Source organism: Chroicocephalus ridibundus, chromosome 3, assembly GCF_963924245.1.
Source record: "Chroicocephalus ridibundus chromosome 3, bChrRid1.1, whole genome shotgun sequence".
Taxonomy (NCBI): Eukaryota; Metazoa; Chordata; class Aves; order Charadriiformes; family Laridae; genus Chroicocephalus; species Chroicocephalus ridibundus.
In genome coordinates this window covers 50,699,041-50,718,180 of record NC_086286.1, presented here as the reverse complement: position 1 = coordinate 50,718,180, position 19,140 = coordinate 50,699,041, and the positions used below count along the sequence as shown (strand labels likewise).

Sequence of the window (19,140 nt, the reverse complement as noted above, 5' to 3'; positions counted from 1 at the left end):
TTGGCTCAAAATGTTGCTGAGTTAGTTACTGTACTTCCACTTTTTGTATTCAGTATTATCAAGGAGAAGCTGCAGCGTAGTTCCAAGTTACTTAATAGATTAATATCAGAATTATTCTATCTCTCCAGGAACCAAACCCTAGTTCCTCTCAAAGGTATATTCATGTGCCTAGCAGATAAACTGCCAGCTCATTTTTGGAGGGGTGGGAAGGGAAGTTAGTTTTACAGAAATGCTAAGGAGAAGGCGATAGGAGCACTCGATTTCATTTAGTGGCTCAGAGATAAATAGACTGTTCCAGGGCCCAGGTGAGTATGTAGAGCCTGATTTTGCTCCACGGAAGATTGTGGGTAATTTTGCAATTGTTATGAGACCCTTTGGGATTATCTCTGCACATTTCCTCCCCTGCTTGTGTATCAGTGCTCTCATGTTTTACTGCTCACCTCTTCTCCTTTGTCCCTCAGGAAAGAAATCCAGCTACAGCAGAGTTTGGAAATAGATTTGCAGTGCCAGGGGATTTTGCGGTAGTAGTGGCTAAAGGCTCAGTCTTAAGAGGTCTGGAGAAACCTTCTCGTTCAGCAGAGAAGGCAGCTATAGATTTTCTCAGAAAGTTATGTGGTATAATAAGGCGAAACTTTGCTCTTATATTGCAGAATGAAAGCCGAAGCCCAACTGCACCCCTCTCCCATTTCCCGGTATATGTTCAAAATTGCCATCTGTTTAGGATAACAGGGTTTTTTTTTTCCCCAGAACAACCGTTGATGTTTTCCAGATCACCATTGATTCTCTGTTATACTTTTTATTTAGTACCACTATGCACAGGAATTACAATCAAAATATTAGTGGGTATACTGAATTTAAGTAGATGTACTCCTGTCCTAACTAGTATTTCAGGGATGCCATTTTTTCCAACACTAGAGTGCCTAGTCGGTCTAATACATGGTGTGTTTGGTAGCCTCACTGCAGGCATTGCCTGGCTACTTTTGATGCTGCAGGCGGATCTCCTGTAGCGGTGGCATCCTGACATCAGCATGCTTATGTATTTTCACTTGCTTCTGTGTATTCTGCAGGCAAGATGCTATAGCCATTTCAAAGACGTTTATGCAGATTTCTCAGTTTGCGTGTGCCAGACTTTTTTCTCCCAGGATCACTTTTGCCACCTTTTCCCTTTAGAGCAGAACATGCACAGACAATCAAGACAGCAGGTAGAGTCAGTTGTGAACATGTTTTTGTAATGATTTTCTCATAGGAAATGTGATACCGTGGAATGTGTGAAAAATTCTCTTTTAATGAAAATGTTCAGTGTTTCTTTTCAATTCTAGGTTAGTTCGTCAGTAACTTCAGATGAGCTTTGAATACATGTGTAATCAACTGTGCTGTTCCTAAATTATGGGATAATTTCTTGCCTTTCGTTTTCTCCCAGTAGAACCACCTTTGACTTTGGTGAATATCCAGAAATAGGAAAGAAGAGCATGGCAGCCTGGAATAACTTGGATTTTAATAGGGCAAATATGGAGAAGAATTTAGGATGGGCGGTTAGGAGCTTGGTTCCCTGATTCCATTCTCTATCCGTGCTTCACATTTATTGTGTGATATCGGATAGGTGAGACACTCAACCTCTAAGTTTATCTAACTGTTGATATTGGTTAGTTGCATAACGTGATGCTTCCTAAAGCTGTCTCAGGTCCTGTGACAGAAAAGCATCGTATATATTTTTTATGTATCTACAATAGCTGTATGAGCCATTTTTCGCTCATTGTGTTGTTCTGGTTGCTCCTATTGAAGCTGTCTTTTTTGCTAGGAACACAAGGTGTGCAAGGGTGAAGGTTATAAGAAACATTAAAAAATGTCGGACTCTCCAACTGATTTATGTAAAACCTTCGCTTTAATTACTACGTCTTTACCTGAAAGAGGCTCTTCTTCCATCCTTTCCAGTTATTCCCACACCAACACTTGAAACTGCTAAAACACACATGATAAATCTGAGTGCCATTGCACTCCATGGAAGTAATCTCCACTGGTTCAGGAGCAGTGGTGAGAAGGAGAGTAAATCAAACACATTCCCATGACAGCATTAAAAAGAAAGCTCCTTAAAAATGATGAATGTCCCCCAATATTTTCACTAAAGAACACCAGACATAAAAAAGATGTTTTTACAATTCCCCGTCTCTGTTATCAGCACTGCAGGGAGCTGCAGAAATTCCACAGGCAGAGAGTCCTGGGAAATGGGGCAGAAACTGAGAAGCAGGTGTTAAATTATCATTGGAAAATACAATGTTCACCTATTGTAGGATTTTTATGCCGTATTACCTCTTCCAGGCTTCTGCCAGTGAGATTGCAGAGGTATAGACACGTGTTTTATTATTCTGTGAAGTAGTTTTGCTACCTTACAATTAAGATGGCATCATCACCTTTTAAGGGCAAATATAAGTACCATTAAAAAATCAGAACTCTTCCTGTCGGTATAGTATTATCATCAGATAATATGATGAAAATTAATATATTTGTGAAAGCAATTAACTTTTTTAGTTTACGTTATACTGCTCTTGTTACCTGGGAAAAATATCCATCCTTGAATTATCTAGTCCTTCTGTCCCAATACGTAGTACTTTCTCTATAAATACAGTCGGACACATGCATGTGTGAAATATAGAACAGCAAGGGAAATTTATTGTCCTGTTTCTTGATATCTCCATTCAATGATTACATATCAAATATTTTTTAGCTGGAGATCAGAAATCATTATATAAACTGGATAATAATAGACTTTCACCTTCACTTTTAAAACCCAGTCACGTATGATCAGTACTGTAGAAAATGGATATGCTGAAATCACAAACTGCAAAACTCACATCACATTCCCTGGAAGATTTATTTTGTCTCAGAAACTTTTAAACTGAAACTGGGCGGAATTGTGGGTTTCCAATAAACTAAGACATTAATATTTCTGCATTTTTTTTTAATCATTGGAATCATAAATGGATACATGGCAAAGCAAATATACAAGCTACAATGGTACTAAATTATTCTTGTTAAAATAATGTTGCTGAATCTAACAAACATCCCTTCTTGCCATCTCCCCTTCCATAAAGATATTTACATGGTGATTTGATCGTTTACAGTGCATTGAAAATTTGGAAGCTGATTGTTTTGCCTAACTTTTAGATAATTAATAGGTTGCTATTTTTTTTTCTTGTCTTGCTGAAAACATGAGCATTCCTTGTAAGTATTGAAGATACAATTTCCTAGAAACTTGTAAATGCAACTTCCTATTACAATTTAAGCTAGAAGTACTCCTAGCTCAAATAGATTCAGGAAATGGTAGAAAAAACTGATACAAGCTCAATAAACCCTTCTCACCTCCAACTTGAAGAGAACAAAGTTTCTGCTGCATGAATTGAAACTTCCAGGTGAAACTACATGAAGGGCACAGATTTCCCTTTGTAGAAAATCTTGTGAATATTTTTGTTAGCTTCCTAAGACTATTAAATAATGTTGGCCCAGTGAACCCAGTTTTCCTAGCATTCATCTAATTTCATAGTGAAATTAGTTCCACTATGTTAAAGTTAGCCTTTGCCAATGCCACTCTTTTAATCCATTTATCAATTTTCCATCAAAATTTAAGATTAAAAAAAAAGCAAAGCATATAAAAAGAATTTTCATTTCTCCCTGACTGTACATGAATATCATATAGTCATTATTTCTCACCATTTAATATACAGATGGAGTAATCTGAAGACATCTTGGTGGTAATGAAATCTGGAAAGATTTTTCTGCTTTTGGTTTGAGATATGGAGTATTATATAAATTTCACCAATGAGTTAAATTACTGAGGTATAAACTGAATTTTAAGTTCAATTTATAATAATGTTTTTGAGCGTACATAGAGAGACAACACTGGCGTCAAACTGAGGCTTTATTTATCACTCTTTTTAGTGCAAAGGGGCTATCAGTGGGGATTTGTTACAAACATTCCCCATGCTGAGACCTCATCTGTACTTACAAATCCGTGTCAAATTCTTTAGTGTTGATGAACCAGACCTAAAGTCTCTGTATTTTCAAGAGAATTATAATTATGCTCCTGTGCAACAAAATTAAATTGGTAAACTACATTGTTAATTGCAACTGGATGAAATTTGAGGAAAGATCGGATCCCTGGTATTTACTGTGATTAGAAAAACCTGTAATTTTCTATGCAGTACTTCCTAAAACTGGAACATCTCATTTGACTTCAAGCTGGGCCTCTTATCAAATTTAAGCCAAGCACCCAAAAGCTCAGAACTTCTGGCTTCAGCTAGCATGAATGCAAGAATCTGCCTGCTTTTCAGAGTGAACAGCACGGATTAGGATTGCAGTCTATTTAGAGCAAGCCATTCCAGTCACCCTCGGATATAATTCCTACAATGGTAATGGCTTTAGTTTTCCCGTCTGAATTAACACTGATACATAACTAAGTGTATTGAATTACTAGTCATTCAAACATGTTACAATAAGAGTACACTACCATCAAAAAAGGAAACAAGTCTAAACTAGAATATTTTTGATATGGATATGTAAAAGCTGTATTAAAAGTGGAATCCTTCAGAAGGTAATACCAGCTTGGCTACGTTGTCATGTATTCTTTTATGGAGGCTTTAAAATCAGCATGCCAGATTTGTGATGTTAGTCTTCCCTCTGACAGACTCTTGTGTCTGAACTTCATGCTGAAGTAACCACCAGTTCAGCGTGGTAAACAAGGCCTGTGATTTAGTGGGTTCTCGTATTTAAATTGCCCTTTTAGAACAGATTTATTTTGCTGCAAGGTTTGGGGTTTTTTGTTTGTTTGTTTTAAACTCGGTGAATTTTGTTATTCCAGAGGGAAATAAATTAAGAAAATTTGGGCCCAAATTATTTCGTACACTTTTGAGCATGTGAGGTTTTTGTTTTTGTTTTTCATAAATACAGGTGTATTGTAAGAAGAGATGATGTGGTAAGAATTGACAGACATTATGATTTTTAATTTTCTTTTCAGAGAGAAAAATACCACTTTTAAAGATGTTTTTTAATATGTTGATAAGAAGCGGCTAGGAGTTAGAATCATACAAATGGTTGTAATAATGAGACCTAAGTGAGAAACGAGGAAATATTTCTACTTTAAACCCTAAGGACAAGTAACTCTTGTAAAAACTACTAAGAAAACCAGTAGATTCTCAATTTCTTGATGTTTTGGATTCAAGGCTGGATGCTGGGTTGGAGTGCAGACTGGCAGACTAAACTCTTAAAACATGTCTCCTGCCAGCTTCCTAACTCCTTTCCCACCACTGCTGTCTCCTTTCCTAAGGGCCACAGCTCTGAGGACATCTTCAACCAGCTGAGGCTGGACAGAATAAGCACTGTCCCTGCCTCCCCCCGGCACGCACACTTTTCCGCACCAGCATAGGGTTTTGGGGGGGCCTTTTATGAGGTATTTAAGGCAGAAAGGGGCAGTTTTTAATCTGAGCCAGGACTGGGCTGGGGGCTGGAGAAGCCCCGCAGAGCAGCTGAGGTGCGTGGGAAGGGTCTGCCCTGCACAAGGAGTCACAAGGGAGTAGCGCTGGGGCGACGCATCTTACTGCAGGACCTGTCCTCGCTGGGTTGGTGGGGAAGGGAGACGTTGTCTCTGCAGCACATGAGCATGTTCTTGCACTTGTGTCTATGTAGTGTTCGATGTTATCTCTTTCTCAGGTCCTGCAGTGGCCAAGAAGTAGCAGCTGACAGTAAATTGGTGGTACACAAACGCAGAAGTCAGGCAAAGCTAAAACCTTTGGTTTGCAAGGGAAGAATTCGCTGATATTCATTGCTGTAATAAAGAAAAATGAATCATTAAAGCTGGACTGCGTTTCTCAGCAAACATATAAACATAAGTGAAAGTAGTATTTTTCTGGTTAATTCCTTTTCCAATTGCAGGTTCAGTGAGTGAGAAGCTGCCACAACGAGAAGGTGCAGGAAAAACAGGTAAATATCTTAGTTGGCCCTTAAATAGAAACTAAAATAGCTATGGGCTAGCCCACTGTGATTTTCCAAAGGTTTAAATTATCAATATATATTCATCATGTATTATAGCTGCATATGCAGTATTTATACATGCATACGTAGTATTTATACATGCATACATGCTATTCATTTTATGTCTGCATTGTAGATATTTAGTAAACTTATGAATATGAACTTCATAAATTCATTACTAAACCTTCATAAGTTTAGTAAACTATGAATATATAGATATCTGTATTTGCATAGACATTATATGTTTCTGGTCTCAGCTCTACAGACTTTGCTATTCTGTGCTGCTTGGAAAATAGCTTTTCTTCCCATAGCTATACTCTGAAATATTTTCCCATACTGTTTGCTTGCCCTGGAGGACAGATTATTCTGTCTGTTTGATAAAGACAGCATTCTGCAGTCCCAAAATCTCGGGAACTGGAGTCCTCGCTTTATTTACATAACAATCAGTGCTTGAGTCGTCTTGGACCCAGCACTTCTCTTTATGTTGCGATTGATTCATCTGATGGCTTACATTCATGGCCAGATGACTGTTGTTGTTAGAGATAGATCATCGTGTATACCTTGTTGGCAGGACAAAATTTGATGTGACTCCAACATAGCTGGTAGATTTAAATGAGGGAGATGTCTATGCTTTAAACAAAATGAAAGTTTACACTCTCCAAACACTTAAAAGAATTTTAAATTCAGCTGAAAATAGCATACTAAAAGTTGCTGCCAGTTACAGTGGCATAAATTAATTTTAAAGAAGTTACTCATATTCTTGCTAATGTTAATGACTGTCTGTTTGGTACACTGTAAATATAATCAAAATTTTTTTCTTACAGGAACTTTTGCAGCGTTGTAATATACCCAACTTTTAAATAAACTATTGCACTGTTAGGTTAAGAAAATCAGTACTTCTTTAAAGGCTAATAATTACGAAGTACTGGAAAATTGTTACTTCATGTATTTCCAGACAAATTGTGGGTTCCACTAACCTTAAGTTACCCATTTGTTTTAGGTCAGGACTTTAATTTTCAGCTTTGAACTGAATGAACTATCCTCTATATATCTGGAATGTTTGTGACTGTGGCGGCTGAGCTGCTGAACCCTGAATGAACAATCCTAGAACAAGGAACACAAGTTATCAAGTCTTCCTTTGTATCACATATATATGTCTAAAGCGACATGGTTGCATTTTACTCATGCCCTGTTTTTATTCTCTAGCACAAGCCTGCAACACGAGGGGCTGCTGACCTGGTTCCCACGTGGTCTCTGGCTCTCCTCTGATGCTGCTGACTTCCTTTCTGGTTCTTCTGACTTCTTCCAGCCAGTCACTGCCTTATGCTTTAAATAAAGTCATGTTGTCAGAGACATCACAACCTCTTTAGTGACCATTACAGAGTAGTGAACAACATCAGCTGTCTGAGTTAAAGAGCTGTGCTTCTGCTTCACAGTCAGTGTAGTAAAAAGTATTTTGTAGCTCGGCTTGAAAGGTCATGACAGTAGTTTTCGAAATAACCATAACACTCCTAGATCGTCTTTCCTCTGCATGTTCCTGTGGACTAACCAGGGGTGCCTGGATGGGGGTACCTGCCTGTGTTGTAAGCCAGCAAGCTTAGGCAGGTTCACAACCTTCTCACTGCTGCAGAGGACGTGCTCCAGACCTTCAAGTGTGGTCTTGAGGACTCTACTCAAGAGACAGCATAGACTTAGTCTATACAGTCTCTTCTTCTAAGATGTCCCACAGAGACTACTCACAGGAGAAGATGACCTGGCGGGCCATATCTGTTGCCGTTGTGCATCTCTCTTTTTCTGGGTATTCCAATACTGAAATAAGATTTCCAGATGCAGATTTTGGAGGTCGGGAGCTCTGTTTGAATGTTTGCAAATTTGCACATTAAACCAAACAGAAATAAAGCTTAAAAGAAAATTCCTAACCTATATCCCCTGGTCCCACAGTTGCCTCCTCTGTCTAAGGAAAATATTCAGACTATCTGAAAAGCACATGTCACAGATGGGATCGCATCCTTTTTTTCTGATTCTTAGCTGACTGCGGGAATATGTTTTTGGTAACTGATCTCTGACAGCAAACAGAATGGTTTCTGTTTAAATATATACACATATGGACTGGTATGCATGTGCCAGACAGGAAGACCTGTGCAATTAACCTGTTTTATGACTCAACCATTAAACACTGAGTTTGTTGTTTTTTTTTTTAAATAAATAAAAATTGATAAACTGTTCAAAATGCTGCTTGAACAAATTTCAAGAGGCTAATTTTGTTTGGGCTGATAATTGATAAAGTTGCAGCATTATATCTGGATTTCAGGTAATACATAAGATCAAATGTGTCACAAACTGAAATTGTGTACCAAAAGATGATTAGAAAAATGTCACTTAAACCCAAAATCAAGTTTCTGGCTGGACTCTTGATAATATTTACCTACCATAAGCTACCCTCTGAAATTCTGTGTTTTCTGAATCATATACTGATCGATGATCTAAATGTGTGCCTTGATTCTTAGTACACTAGGATGCTTGATGGCCTCTCTGAAATTAATCAATGGTCCTATTCCACCACCCAGAGGACACCACAAAAATGCCAGCAAAACTAATGAGAAGTGACAGTCCGTTATGGCATTGGAGCAAAGTATCCTGTCATTGCATGGACATGAAGAATGAGCATCCTTAAAAGAAGTCTCTCTTATTCTTTGGTTAAAACATTTAAAACATTTTGCAGAGAAAATAAGTTTCTGTTGCTGCTTTGGTTTTGTGAAAAGCACAGAGGTTAGTGTTCCATGGCTGCTGATTTGGTTTTACCTGCTATCAGTATTTACTTGGTATCTGTATTTTCTGTAACTAGGCTGTGGCCTCCAGAGGGAAAGGTCGGAGTGCCTCCAAATCCTCTGCATGATTTGCACAAAGACAATACAGATTTACAAAAAAACCCTGTGATGGTGACACCAAAGAGAACAGGAGGCAGCGGTTCTGGATTGCAGTAGCAAGGAGAAATGGAGACATGTAGTGTGTTAGCCTTAAAGCTACCGCTCAGTGTTGCCCTGGTTAGAGATACAAGGCAGAGGAAGGATCTCAGTTACCTTTGTTTCTGGCTGCTATGAAAATGCCAGGGAAAGAACCTAGAAACTGTGTTGGTCTGAGATCCAGTTGAGAAACTGATACAAGTGCTAATAAACCCCTTGTATGGAAGATGCTGTTTACTGCGGGACATCTTGATCTTGGAATTAGCTCCATGCTACAGGAAACAGTGATAACTGGAAAAGATGTACTATCAAGGCCCACTAAGTCATGTTTACCAAATACCTGAAATAATTTTAAATAATGAAAACATAATAAGGTAAAGATAGGCCTTTGGGTACTGCTTTTTCTCACAGAATGCTAACAAATAATTTTTCATATTGATTTTTTCTTTTCCAGCGTTACTTCTGCTGTGTTTTACTGACCCTAAAATTACCCACATCCTTTTATCATTCCTGTAAATTTTCCTCCTTCTTTTCTTGCAGTAATGTTTGGTAGTGGATGGATAGAGATGGCTGACCAGAGGATAAGAATTCTTGTTCTTTAATCCGTGAATCTTACTTATAAAATCAGCTTGACTGTTAAACAGATTCTGCTGTGCCAAAACAAACTTTCCTTTCATTTTAAGGTGTCAACAGGTCTGCAGCCGCTCATTTGCCCCTGACTGCATTTGCTTTCACAGGTCTTACCCCTTCTAAACCTTTATCTAATTAATTCTTTCAAAATGCTGATTTGATCAGTTATAATCTATAGGTATCAATGAGCAGCATTCAAAATGAAGAATTACTTTCCAGGGAGTGACTTGATCACTTCATGCCTCATCAGAGACCCTGCAATCATTTCATCAGCCGCAACCTCATAAGCCATCCATTTATAATCCATAGCCTGTGGATGTAATATATCTATGCTGTGTAGTAAACATAAATAATGTTTAAATTACTGTTTGTTTACCGGCCGGGGCTATGTGCAAATCATTAGTATCAATCACGTATGTACACTTATTTAGCTTACTCTCATAATTGTAGTCTCCTTGCAAATCTTTTCCATTCTGAATTCAGATGATGCCTCAGCTCCCGCGCTGGAGACTCAGCCTCAAGGTGATGAAGAAGGTGAGCATAAGCAGGAATTTCACAGTGTGGTATTGAACAGTATGGACCGACTACTGCAGTGTCAAATGCTACCTTAGAGTTAGGGTAACTGCTGGAGCAGTTGCAAGAAACTGCAAGAAATTGAAAGCATCTGTACCTTTTTCCAGATAAAGATAGCAAACACAATACTTGCGAGCAAACACGTCACTTACAAGCGATTAATTTTGTGTGATAGTTTTGAGGTGAGGCTGTAGGTATGAAGTCTGACATTAGCAATTTTTATTGTCACTAGTCAGGGCAGAGATGGGTTTTAAACTTGAGCCAGAGTGCAGATTAAAACTTTATGGCCAAATAAGGAAGCTAAAGGGTAAATTCTGTCCTCAGCATATTGCCTAGTAATGTTAAGGTAGATGTTTTGTCAGGCTTATTTGCCTCTGGGGAAATTTAGTGCTCTGTAAATGGAAGGCTCAAGGCCCACATGCAATGATAGTCTGGTATTGTGGCTGCCTTACCGCTCACTGCAAATCTCACAGAATCTGATCTGAAATTATTACATACTTTGGATCCACACTGGGAGATTGTTATTCCAATTAAACATAATTTTAGTCTACAAGTATTTATTTCAACCTTTTGTATGAATGGGATAAGGAAGGAACTATTCATGCCTCTGCTAAAGATTTTAGCTGTCCTAATAGAAACCAGTGTGCCCTTTTCTTCTTTAGATCCATTTATCTTTAAATCTAGCCACTTACTATTCAGCCGCTAGTAACTTTTAAAAAAATTGTAACATTTACAAACTTTGTTCTGTTGGTTTTTTTCTAGATATAGCTTCTCGTTATCCTACATTATGGACTGAGCAAGTAAAGAGTAGACAAAACAAAACCAATAAAAGTTCAGGTAAGAACTTGTGTTGTCCGTACTTTGCAAAACTCCTGTGAAGACATGCATTAAGCCTTGTTAAAGCTGAAGCCATTTAGGTGAAAGCCATTTTAATAACCGTTATGCTTCCACTCTCATCATACCATAGCGACTTAATGATTTGCGTAGTGGTGATTTTGTAGATTCATGAGTCATACATTCCTTTTATATGGAAATATTTTTGGCCAGGCTTTACAAGGTGTAAATTGACATTACTCCACTGAAGTCTCTGGCTCACATCTGTTTGTATCTGTGAGTGGATCTGACGTTTATTTTTTGCATCCTCTTTAATTCCCTGCCTCTTTGTTATCTACTTATTTTTTCTTTTTTGGGGGGGTGATGTGTAGGAAGAAGGTGCTTGGAAAATGACAGTATGGGTTACATGTGTTTGCTAGTAAATCTTAGGAGGCAAAGCTGAAAAGAAGCAAACTCCCATCAGAGACTTCATCTGCTATTTACAGACTGATCACCAGTTTAGTGTGAATTAATTATGTTGCTTTTTTTATAACGGCTGCATTTTGGCTTAACTTTTTTTCACCAGTCTTCAGAATTGAGTTTTGTAAGCCTGGACTAGGAAAGTCAGGTGAATGTACGGAGACTGAAGCCTCTAGAATATTCAGATACATTCAGTGCTTTGGTGACTATAAGTTTTGATGCCTTTCTCAGAGTTCCTTCCTTCCAGTGGAATAAACTTTAGACAATCTTCTTGAGTTTCCTGGTTTCTTTTTCTCTGGAAAAATGTTTAATTTGAAAGGAAACATTAATGATACAGGCTATGACTCAGTAAATCACCCAAAAGCACAGTTCAGATCCAGTGGAAATTGAGGTTGTGCTTTACATTAAGTATTTTGCTGAATTGAGGCCCAAAAGGATTTAAAAAGACAAGCACTCATCATAAGAAAAAGAGAGATATCCTTACTAAAAGGCTTACAGATTACTTTATATAAACTATTTTTAACATCAAAGCAATAATTATTAATATGTTTTCCTCTCCTTCATGCTCCAGTAGGCACTTAAGGAAAGGACCTTAAACAGAGCATAGACAAGAGCACTTTCTGTGCTGGAGATTTATTCTGTCATTTGTTTAGTCAGTGTTAGCAAGAACAGAATTCCTTTGGGATTTCTGTCCTGTAAAATACGTGTATAGAGATTTGTCACTTTTAGGAGTGTTTATTTAATTTTTATGGTGCTAGAGACTAGATCTAAAGCAAGAATTCTTGAGTTTGCAGTGCAGCTGCTGGAAGCCAAAGCTTCAACACGCACACACAAAAAATTAGAAAACTACCAAAGAAAAGGTGGGTTTTTTACTGGGAATTTGTAACTTCCTGCCCATCTAAAGACTTATTTACAAACAAAGGAAAACCAGAAGCGTAGTCTGCCTGTATTGTGGTTGCTAGCCCGTGGTATGTTAGCATCAAAAGCATGGTTGTGTTGGATTCGGCAACAACAGGGCTTGCTCACAACTGTACTATGTACAGGGGATCTCTGGAGGGCTACCACATGCTACAGTCTGTGATGCCATAACCAGACTAGCAGACGCTAAGTAGCCAACTTTGCTTTGATTTGTAGGCATATCTGATGTGTCATAAAGGACCGATAATCTCTCTGCTCTAACTTTCCTTGTGTATGTAATATGACATAATCAAGTTGAAACTAGGTGCTAAAAACAGTGTCTTCACCAGTTGTGCTAGGCAGAATCTGTCTCCCAGACTCCAAAAATATAATGTGTGTGAGTGACTGTATATTTACAAGTTGTTTTGATGGCTGAGCCTCACTGATACTCAGTAAACAGGTCTTTTAAGGTTTTGAAAAAAATAGGTTATGTTTTCCCCTTATTACCTCTCAGAGTGGTGCCAAGGCTTTTGGGAACATCCACAGAGAATGAACTCTGGGCTGCTACGTGTATGGAATAGGAAGGACCTCGTGAATGAATCCACTGGTTTGTAAACTAGCCACCTTTGGACAGCCAGGCTTCAATATAAGGGATAAATACAGATATCTTCTTTACTCAGTTTGCATGGCAAACTCTGATTCAGATTGGGTCATACAGACACCAGAAAGTTTATTGAAATGTATTTGTCTGAGTAAAATAAGGAGAATTTATGTCTGCATATGAACTGTGTTTATAAAACAAATGATGAAACCAAACTTACTGATAATGGGCTAAATTTTTCTTTGTTGTTCTATAACAACACAAGTGGTTTCAAAGAAATTCTTCAGGTGCAAATAATACTTTGACCTAGCCCTGCCTGTAGAAAATAACTAAAGAAAAATAATAATGATAAAAATTTCAGGCTGTCTGTATTGCTTTTATTTTTTCTAGTTTTTACCTGAATATATGTCCTAATATGCCGTGGTCATAAGGAGACTTGTCTTGACCTGAGAAATCAATCCCCCTAGGAGAATGTTTTTGTGAGTTAAGGATCGCAAATGAATGCATGATACATGAAATTTATTGCATTCATCCTGAAGTGGTTTGCTTTTGCTACTCTGCATATGATCTGCCAGTTACAATTTGCTGGTAAAATCAGCATAAGCTTTTAGGTTTTGGAAGATAGAAGATAATAACTCAGGAAATTTTAGCTTATATTAGTTATCCAGCGCTTTCATTTGATTAAATCAACCTAAATTAATTTAGCACAGAGTAATGGCATTTGGGAGACTTACAAATGCAGGGTATGAAATTGATGTGTTGTATATCCATGCTCTATAATGACTTCTAGTGCATATTCTTTTTGTTGCTTCAGAGAAATAGGCTTTTGCCGCTCACTGAAGGGATTTGTAGCATGATATTTAACTTATTAACTTTTGTTGACAAAATGTTACTGCTGTCAAATACCCCATCAACAGCAGTTCATGTAACAATAGCTCTGTTTAGAGTGCTGGTAGAAATATCTCCATTTTAGCTCTTTTTGTATGCCGAAGATTTTCAAAATTTTTTAAAAGATTTTTTCATTCCAGAATTAGGAAAAAAGTATGCATCTGGTTGCTAAAACACCATAGTGTTTGCTGAGATTATGTTTTATACATATGCCTTGATGCCTTTGCGGGTATTTTGCAAATTTTTTGTTTCGTCTGGATTTCTTTTAATCCCTGCACACCTCCTTTCTTCCTCCATTTCACAGAAAATATTGTGTGTTTGCCACATTAGATTGACAAAAATAAGAATTATAGCAGCAGCTACCAAAAATAAACAGAAATGCATTGAAAACGCTGAACACAGGACTATATGGGTTCTGATTAAGACATCAAAACGTAGCAGCCTAGACACTGCTGTCTGTATGTGAACTCAGCGTCTGAACTCCTGGTGTAGGTTATGGAGATGCGGTCAGTGCGGTCAGTAGAGCTTAGAGAGCAGCCCCACCTCATCGTAAAGTCAACACCTGGACTTGGCCAGCTGTCTGGACCTCACTGAGTAGGTGACTAGTTTAGATCTCTAGCCTATATGAAGGTATATGTTTTAGATGAACTTTATCCCAGCCCAGTGTCCGTTGAAAATCCAGGTAGTATTTTTTTTAGAGCTTTGGTATTTTGTAAAGACCAGAGGACAGAAGATTTTTTGCCTTGAAGAAACTGGTATTTTGGACTATGTCCGCAGTAGCTGCCAGTTACTGTAGCTTCAGGGCTAGGTGCAGCCTTGTTGTGGGTGGAGAACACTACATGACTGTGCAGATACTTTCCCATCACCTAACAGGGAAAATACCATTCCCTGGGAAGAGCTCAGGTTGGACTGTAGATGTCTTAGATTCTCCTTAGCACATCTGCTCTACCAGCAGTTTATATCGCTGTGGGATTCTTGGGAACCAAGTGTGACATTTTTCAGAGGGTGTATGCCCTTTTTTGAGTTTGAGTATAGGCAAAGGATGGGTAGTTTAATCCTTTTCACAATGGCCAATGAAGCTTAGGATTCATTTTGTTAGCTTGAATTTAAGAGCCAAATTTTTCTAATAGTTTGTTGTGGGAGCGCTTCCATGAAAAATAAATAGGGTGAATTTAACTGATAATGTTGTTAATGTTCAAAAAATTTCTTAAAGTACTGAGTAATTTCTAAGTACAATCTGTACACCACACAAATTAGAATAATTAATACTAAGTATAAAATTCCATTAATTTTGCAAAAGCAGGATGCAAAAAGTCATCCATATTCTGGAATATACTCCATATGTGCTTAAGGTCTTTAGAGATTCTGGTGATAATATAATTCAAGTTAAAAGAGCCAGGTTAAATAATGGCTAAGACACAGTACAATTTCACATATTTACTATTCAGTTCTATTCTCTTATTATTAATACATTTGTATTCTGTTACCTTAAAGATTCAATAGTATGGCATTATTAGAACTGATGATTTCTATATTCATTTATCAGTTGCGTAGTTTATTTAATAAGCATTGTAAAGGGATTGACAAATTGGTGTTTGTTTTGTTGATAATCCGGTATAATCGTCAAAATAGAAGACAGGAAGAAATTGTCGCATTTCTTTGTGCTTTACTGAACTTGACTTTGATTCATGTGTTAAATTTTAAACGCATGAAATGAGTGGGTAGAAACTGAGGGCCCCTGGCAGTCAGTGGCAGAACTCCCAGACAGCGGTTGAACAACCATTCGTACTCTGGCTACATGCTACTCCTTCACCCAGTAGTTCACATTTCATCTGGACGAGGCACAGCCACGTGATGTAGGGCTTCTGCCAGCTTCATGCTTTCTGCCAGCTTTATGCTTATATGCTTTAAGCAGGTGCTAGAGGACAAGCCATACATGATCCAGCATAAAACAGGGTTGGGCCAGAGGAAACCCAGTTCTGGCAAAAAGCCTGCTGAGGCAGGGTCAGGCTGTCAAAATTCTTAACACAGCTATGCAAAAAGTAGTGAACCATGTGACTATGACATTTTTCCTCCAGAACAAAGAATCCTAAGCCAGAATTCATTGTCTCCTCAAACTCTGACTTTAGTGTCTTCAGGAATGCCCAGATCTCAGCCGCTGTACGTGGATATTCTGGTGGTGTAGAATCATCTTCAGTTTCATTTTTGGCTTTGGCCACACGAAAGGAACATGTAGCTTTTTATTTAATTTTCTGACACAACGGACTAGTGTTTTATTGCTGACATTTTAGTACAGACCATCAGTTTCAAGGCTTTAAAAATCTGTTACAAGATTTTATCTATTAGCCTCAGAGGGCTTGATCCAACAGGAGTTTCAAAACACCATCTGGGAGAAGACTGAAGTGCACATACAGTACTCTAGCATAGACTGGCTGCAAATGCAAATGAAAACAGTTAGTGTAGTGTCGACTGTGAATGCATTCTTAGTAGGCTAAAATAGGGAATTTAAGGCGATAATGTAAATGTGTCTGTATCTATACCAAATAGCTGCTTGCATTTATCAGCCCGTATAGTCTGCCAGTGAGACTGACTAATGTGACAGAGTGACATTCTAAGATTTGAATGCATTTTTTATTGCCTTGTCATCTGACTGCTTTAAAGCACTTATACATATGAGTTTTTCCCACATGGAAACTATGTTGGTTGTCAGTGAGGTTTCTGTTTTGTTAGATTGCTTTGTTTTGTTTCTCAGAGGCAGTTGTTCCAGTGGGATCCCTGTTCACTGACCATTCCCTGAAAGTCACTTTCTTACAAAGGACGATGACAAACTTTGTTCCTTCCTCCAGTGCTCATGTTCATTCCAAACTGAACCTGGCTAATGTCCTCCTGCTATGCCTATCCTGGCCAAACTCAGCCCTGAGGTTAAAAAAACCTGCATGAAAAAACAAAAGTGGCATTTTCTTTCAAAGGAAATAAATGTAAAAGTTTGTGTGTCTGCCCAGTTGCAGTAATTCTAATAGCCATTCCTCTCTAAGCATAGGAAAATGAGTAACTTACTTACAGACGGGAAAATGAGCAACAGCTCAGTGACTTTGTATTTATTCTCATTAATTGTTGCATTTTCCAGATGTTGCTTTTAATATTGAACGAAGATAAATTGGGTGCAGTTGAAGATGTGTGAGATAGCAAGAAAAAAATTGCATGTTCCCAGATGTACTTTTTACAAATTAATTTTAAATTTTCTAGAACTATTTTCAATTTGGCTGATTTCACAATGTGAAGATTTGAGATACAAAAACAGAACAGAATGAAATCAAAATGGATATCACAACAAACTGAGAAAAAAACACAGGGAAGAAGGGGAAGAAAATGTTTTAAAAGCTTGTTGCCTCCAGTTTTCAGCAGGGTTTCTTAGTAAGTTGTGTGTTGTCCTGCAGAGCCCTGGCCAATCTTCCAGTCTCAAATTTGTTTGTATTCAGCATTAAAGGAGGGGCAGGTGAGGACTTTAGAGCAGAATATGCACATACGTCCAAAGAGTCCTACTTGCTGTGAACGCATTATGCCTATATTGGACACTCAGAAATTGAGTTTAAATGGCTATATAAAGTAGATTTGCATAGGAAAATAGCCTGAGTAGGAGTGGCTCGTTAATTGAAAACCACCAAATTACATAGGAAAAAAAGTGCATTTTTTTAATAATGCATTTTCCTGCATTATTACCTCATTTCAGCCCTAAAGACAGCGTTTCCTTCCAACAATTGATGAGGTATCAGCCACACCCAAAAATGGGATTTGCATTCCCAAACTTGTGTTGTGAATACAACCATTAGCTGTAGCTGGAGAAACCACGAGCATGGGAATAAGTTGCTGAAATACATGCGTCTCGTGCATTAGTATGGCCCAGGGTATCTGAGATCTGCATGGGCTAGGAGGTAGGACAGCATACAGGAAATCTGTGATGTTCTAGCATGTAGGTTTGATAATCCAGAGTACTCGAAATGGCATTGAATTGAGCCCTAGGAACCTCAGTTCAAGCCATGAAAGGGAAGTAGAAGGCTGAACTATTGATTTTAAATAACTCTTCAAACCTATCAATTTGCTATTAAGTCCACAAATGGATTCTGTCAATGGGAGCTCAGTCAAATTTTGGATGAGTTCAAATTGAGATATTATTAATGTGAACTTTAAAGTTTAGGCTTATCTGCTTGTCAATTACTACACAAGAAAAGGTACTAGCATTTTTTCATGACATCTGTGCCTGAAGTCTGAATGTTTTGTGATGGCCACAGATCTGGCTTTTGGGCCTTGTAGAATTTGTGGGTGCTGGACGACGTCAGCTGGGAGAATATTTGTTGTTTGGCCTGTTGTCTCAGCAAGTTGTGCATGGAAGACAGAGAAAAGCATTGTGAGGAAGTTAAGTAAGAAAAACTGATACAGAGGTGGACTGGGAGCTTCCAGGCCAACAGTCTTATGGCCTCCTCAGACTCTTTCTCTGGTTGCTAATTCACTAAATGTTCCCTTTAGACTTCCTGAATTAACTCAATTATTTGGAGTGAACTATAATTTGTGATTTGTATTTTACTATAAAAACAACATTGCTAATAAACTGTTGGGGGTGGAGATATGTGAGGCACTGTCACATCTTGTTATATCCAATACTGTTTTATTTTTAATTATTTTGAAGAGTAGGAGGTAGTTCTCTTATTCTCTTCCAGTTTTTTGTTATTTTTCTGTCAAGAAACAGAATAGTTTCAGAGTAGTGTTCCTTTCAAATATTGGTTTCAAGATACTCCTTGGCAGCTGAAAAACTGGTAGCTTTGAAACTACTGATTGTTCACACCATTAGGGCCAATCAGTAAATGTCTGACTTAGTTCCTAATGGAGAACTTTGTCTTACTTCTCAGTAGCAATTTTTAATTATATCCTAGTCTTGATTTAGCTATTACACAAAGAGAGAATAGTACTTTTCACCCTCCTCACTTGTGAAGAAAATTACTCTTCATAGTCTTTCATCCTCTTTCCTTTCCTTGCCTTGCCTTTACTTCACTTGCTTTGCTTTGCCTTGCCTGTCCTAAATTGGTAAAGGAAAATTACAGTTTTCTTTCAGTTCTTTCAGCCTCTTCCAAGAAGATAAAACTTTCCAGACCTCCCTACAGTGCTTGTATATTATGATACGTTCTTAATTTGCAGGCTGCTGGATCATGCCTGTTATAGTACTGTCCTATCTTTAATAATCCTTTTCACAAGCATTTTCATTTATCTTCAATTTAATTT

At 37.9% G+C, this 19,140-nt stretch overlaps 1 protein-coding gene across 3 annotated transcripts in view; it reads left to right on the top strand.

The window, feature by feature from the left end:
- SMOC2 (SPARC related modular calcium binding 2) overlaps window positions 1-19,140 on the top strand; it is a 148,380-nt gene that overhangs the window by 63,473 nt on the left and 65,767 nt on the right. For 2 of the 3 annotated variants that reach the window (XM_063329116.1, XM_063329115.1), the window contains exons 5-7: window positions 5,923-5,970; window positions 10,065-10,148; window positions 10,950-11,024. In XM_063329116.1, the coding sequence (XP_063185186.1) occupies window positions 5,923-5,970; window positions 10,065-10,148; window positions 10,950-11,024 (207 nt within the window). The remainder of the gene's footprint in view (window positions 1-5,922; window positions 5,971-10,064; window positions 10,149-10,949; window positions 11,025-19,140) is intronic. The other variant, XM_063329117.1, reaches the window with a different exon arrangement.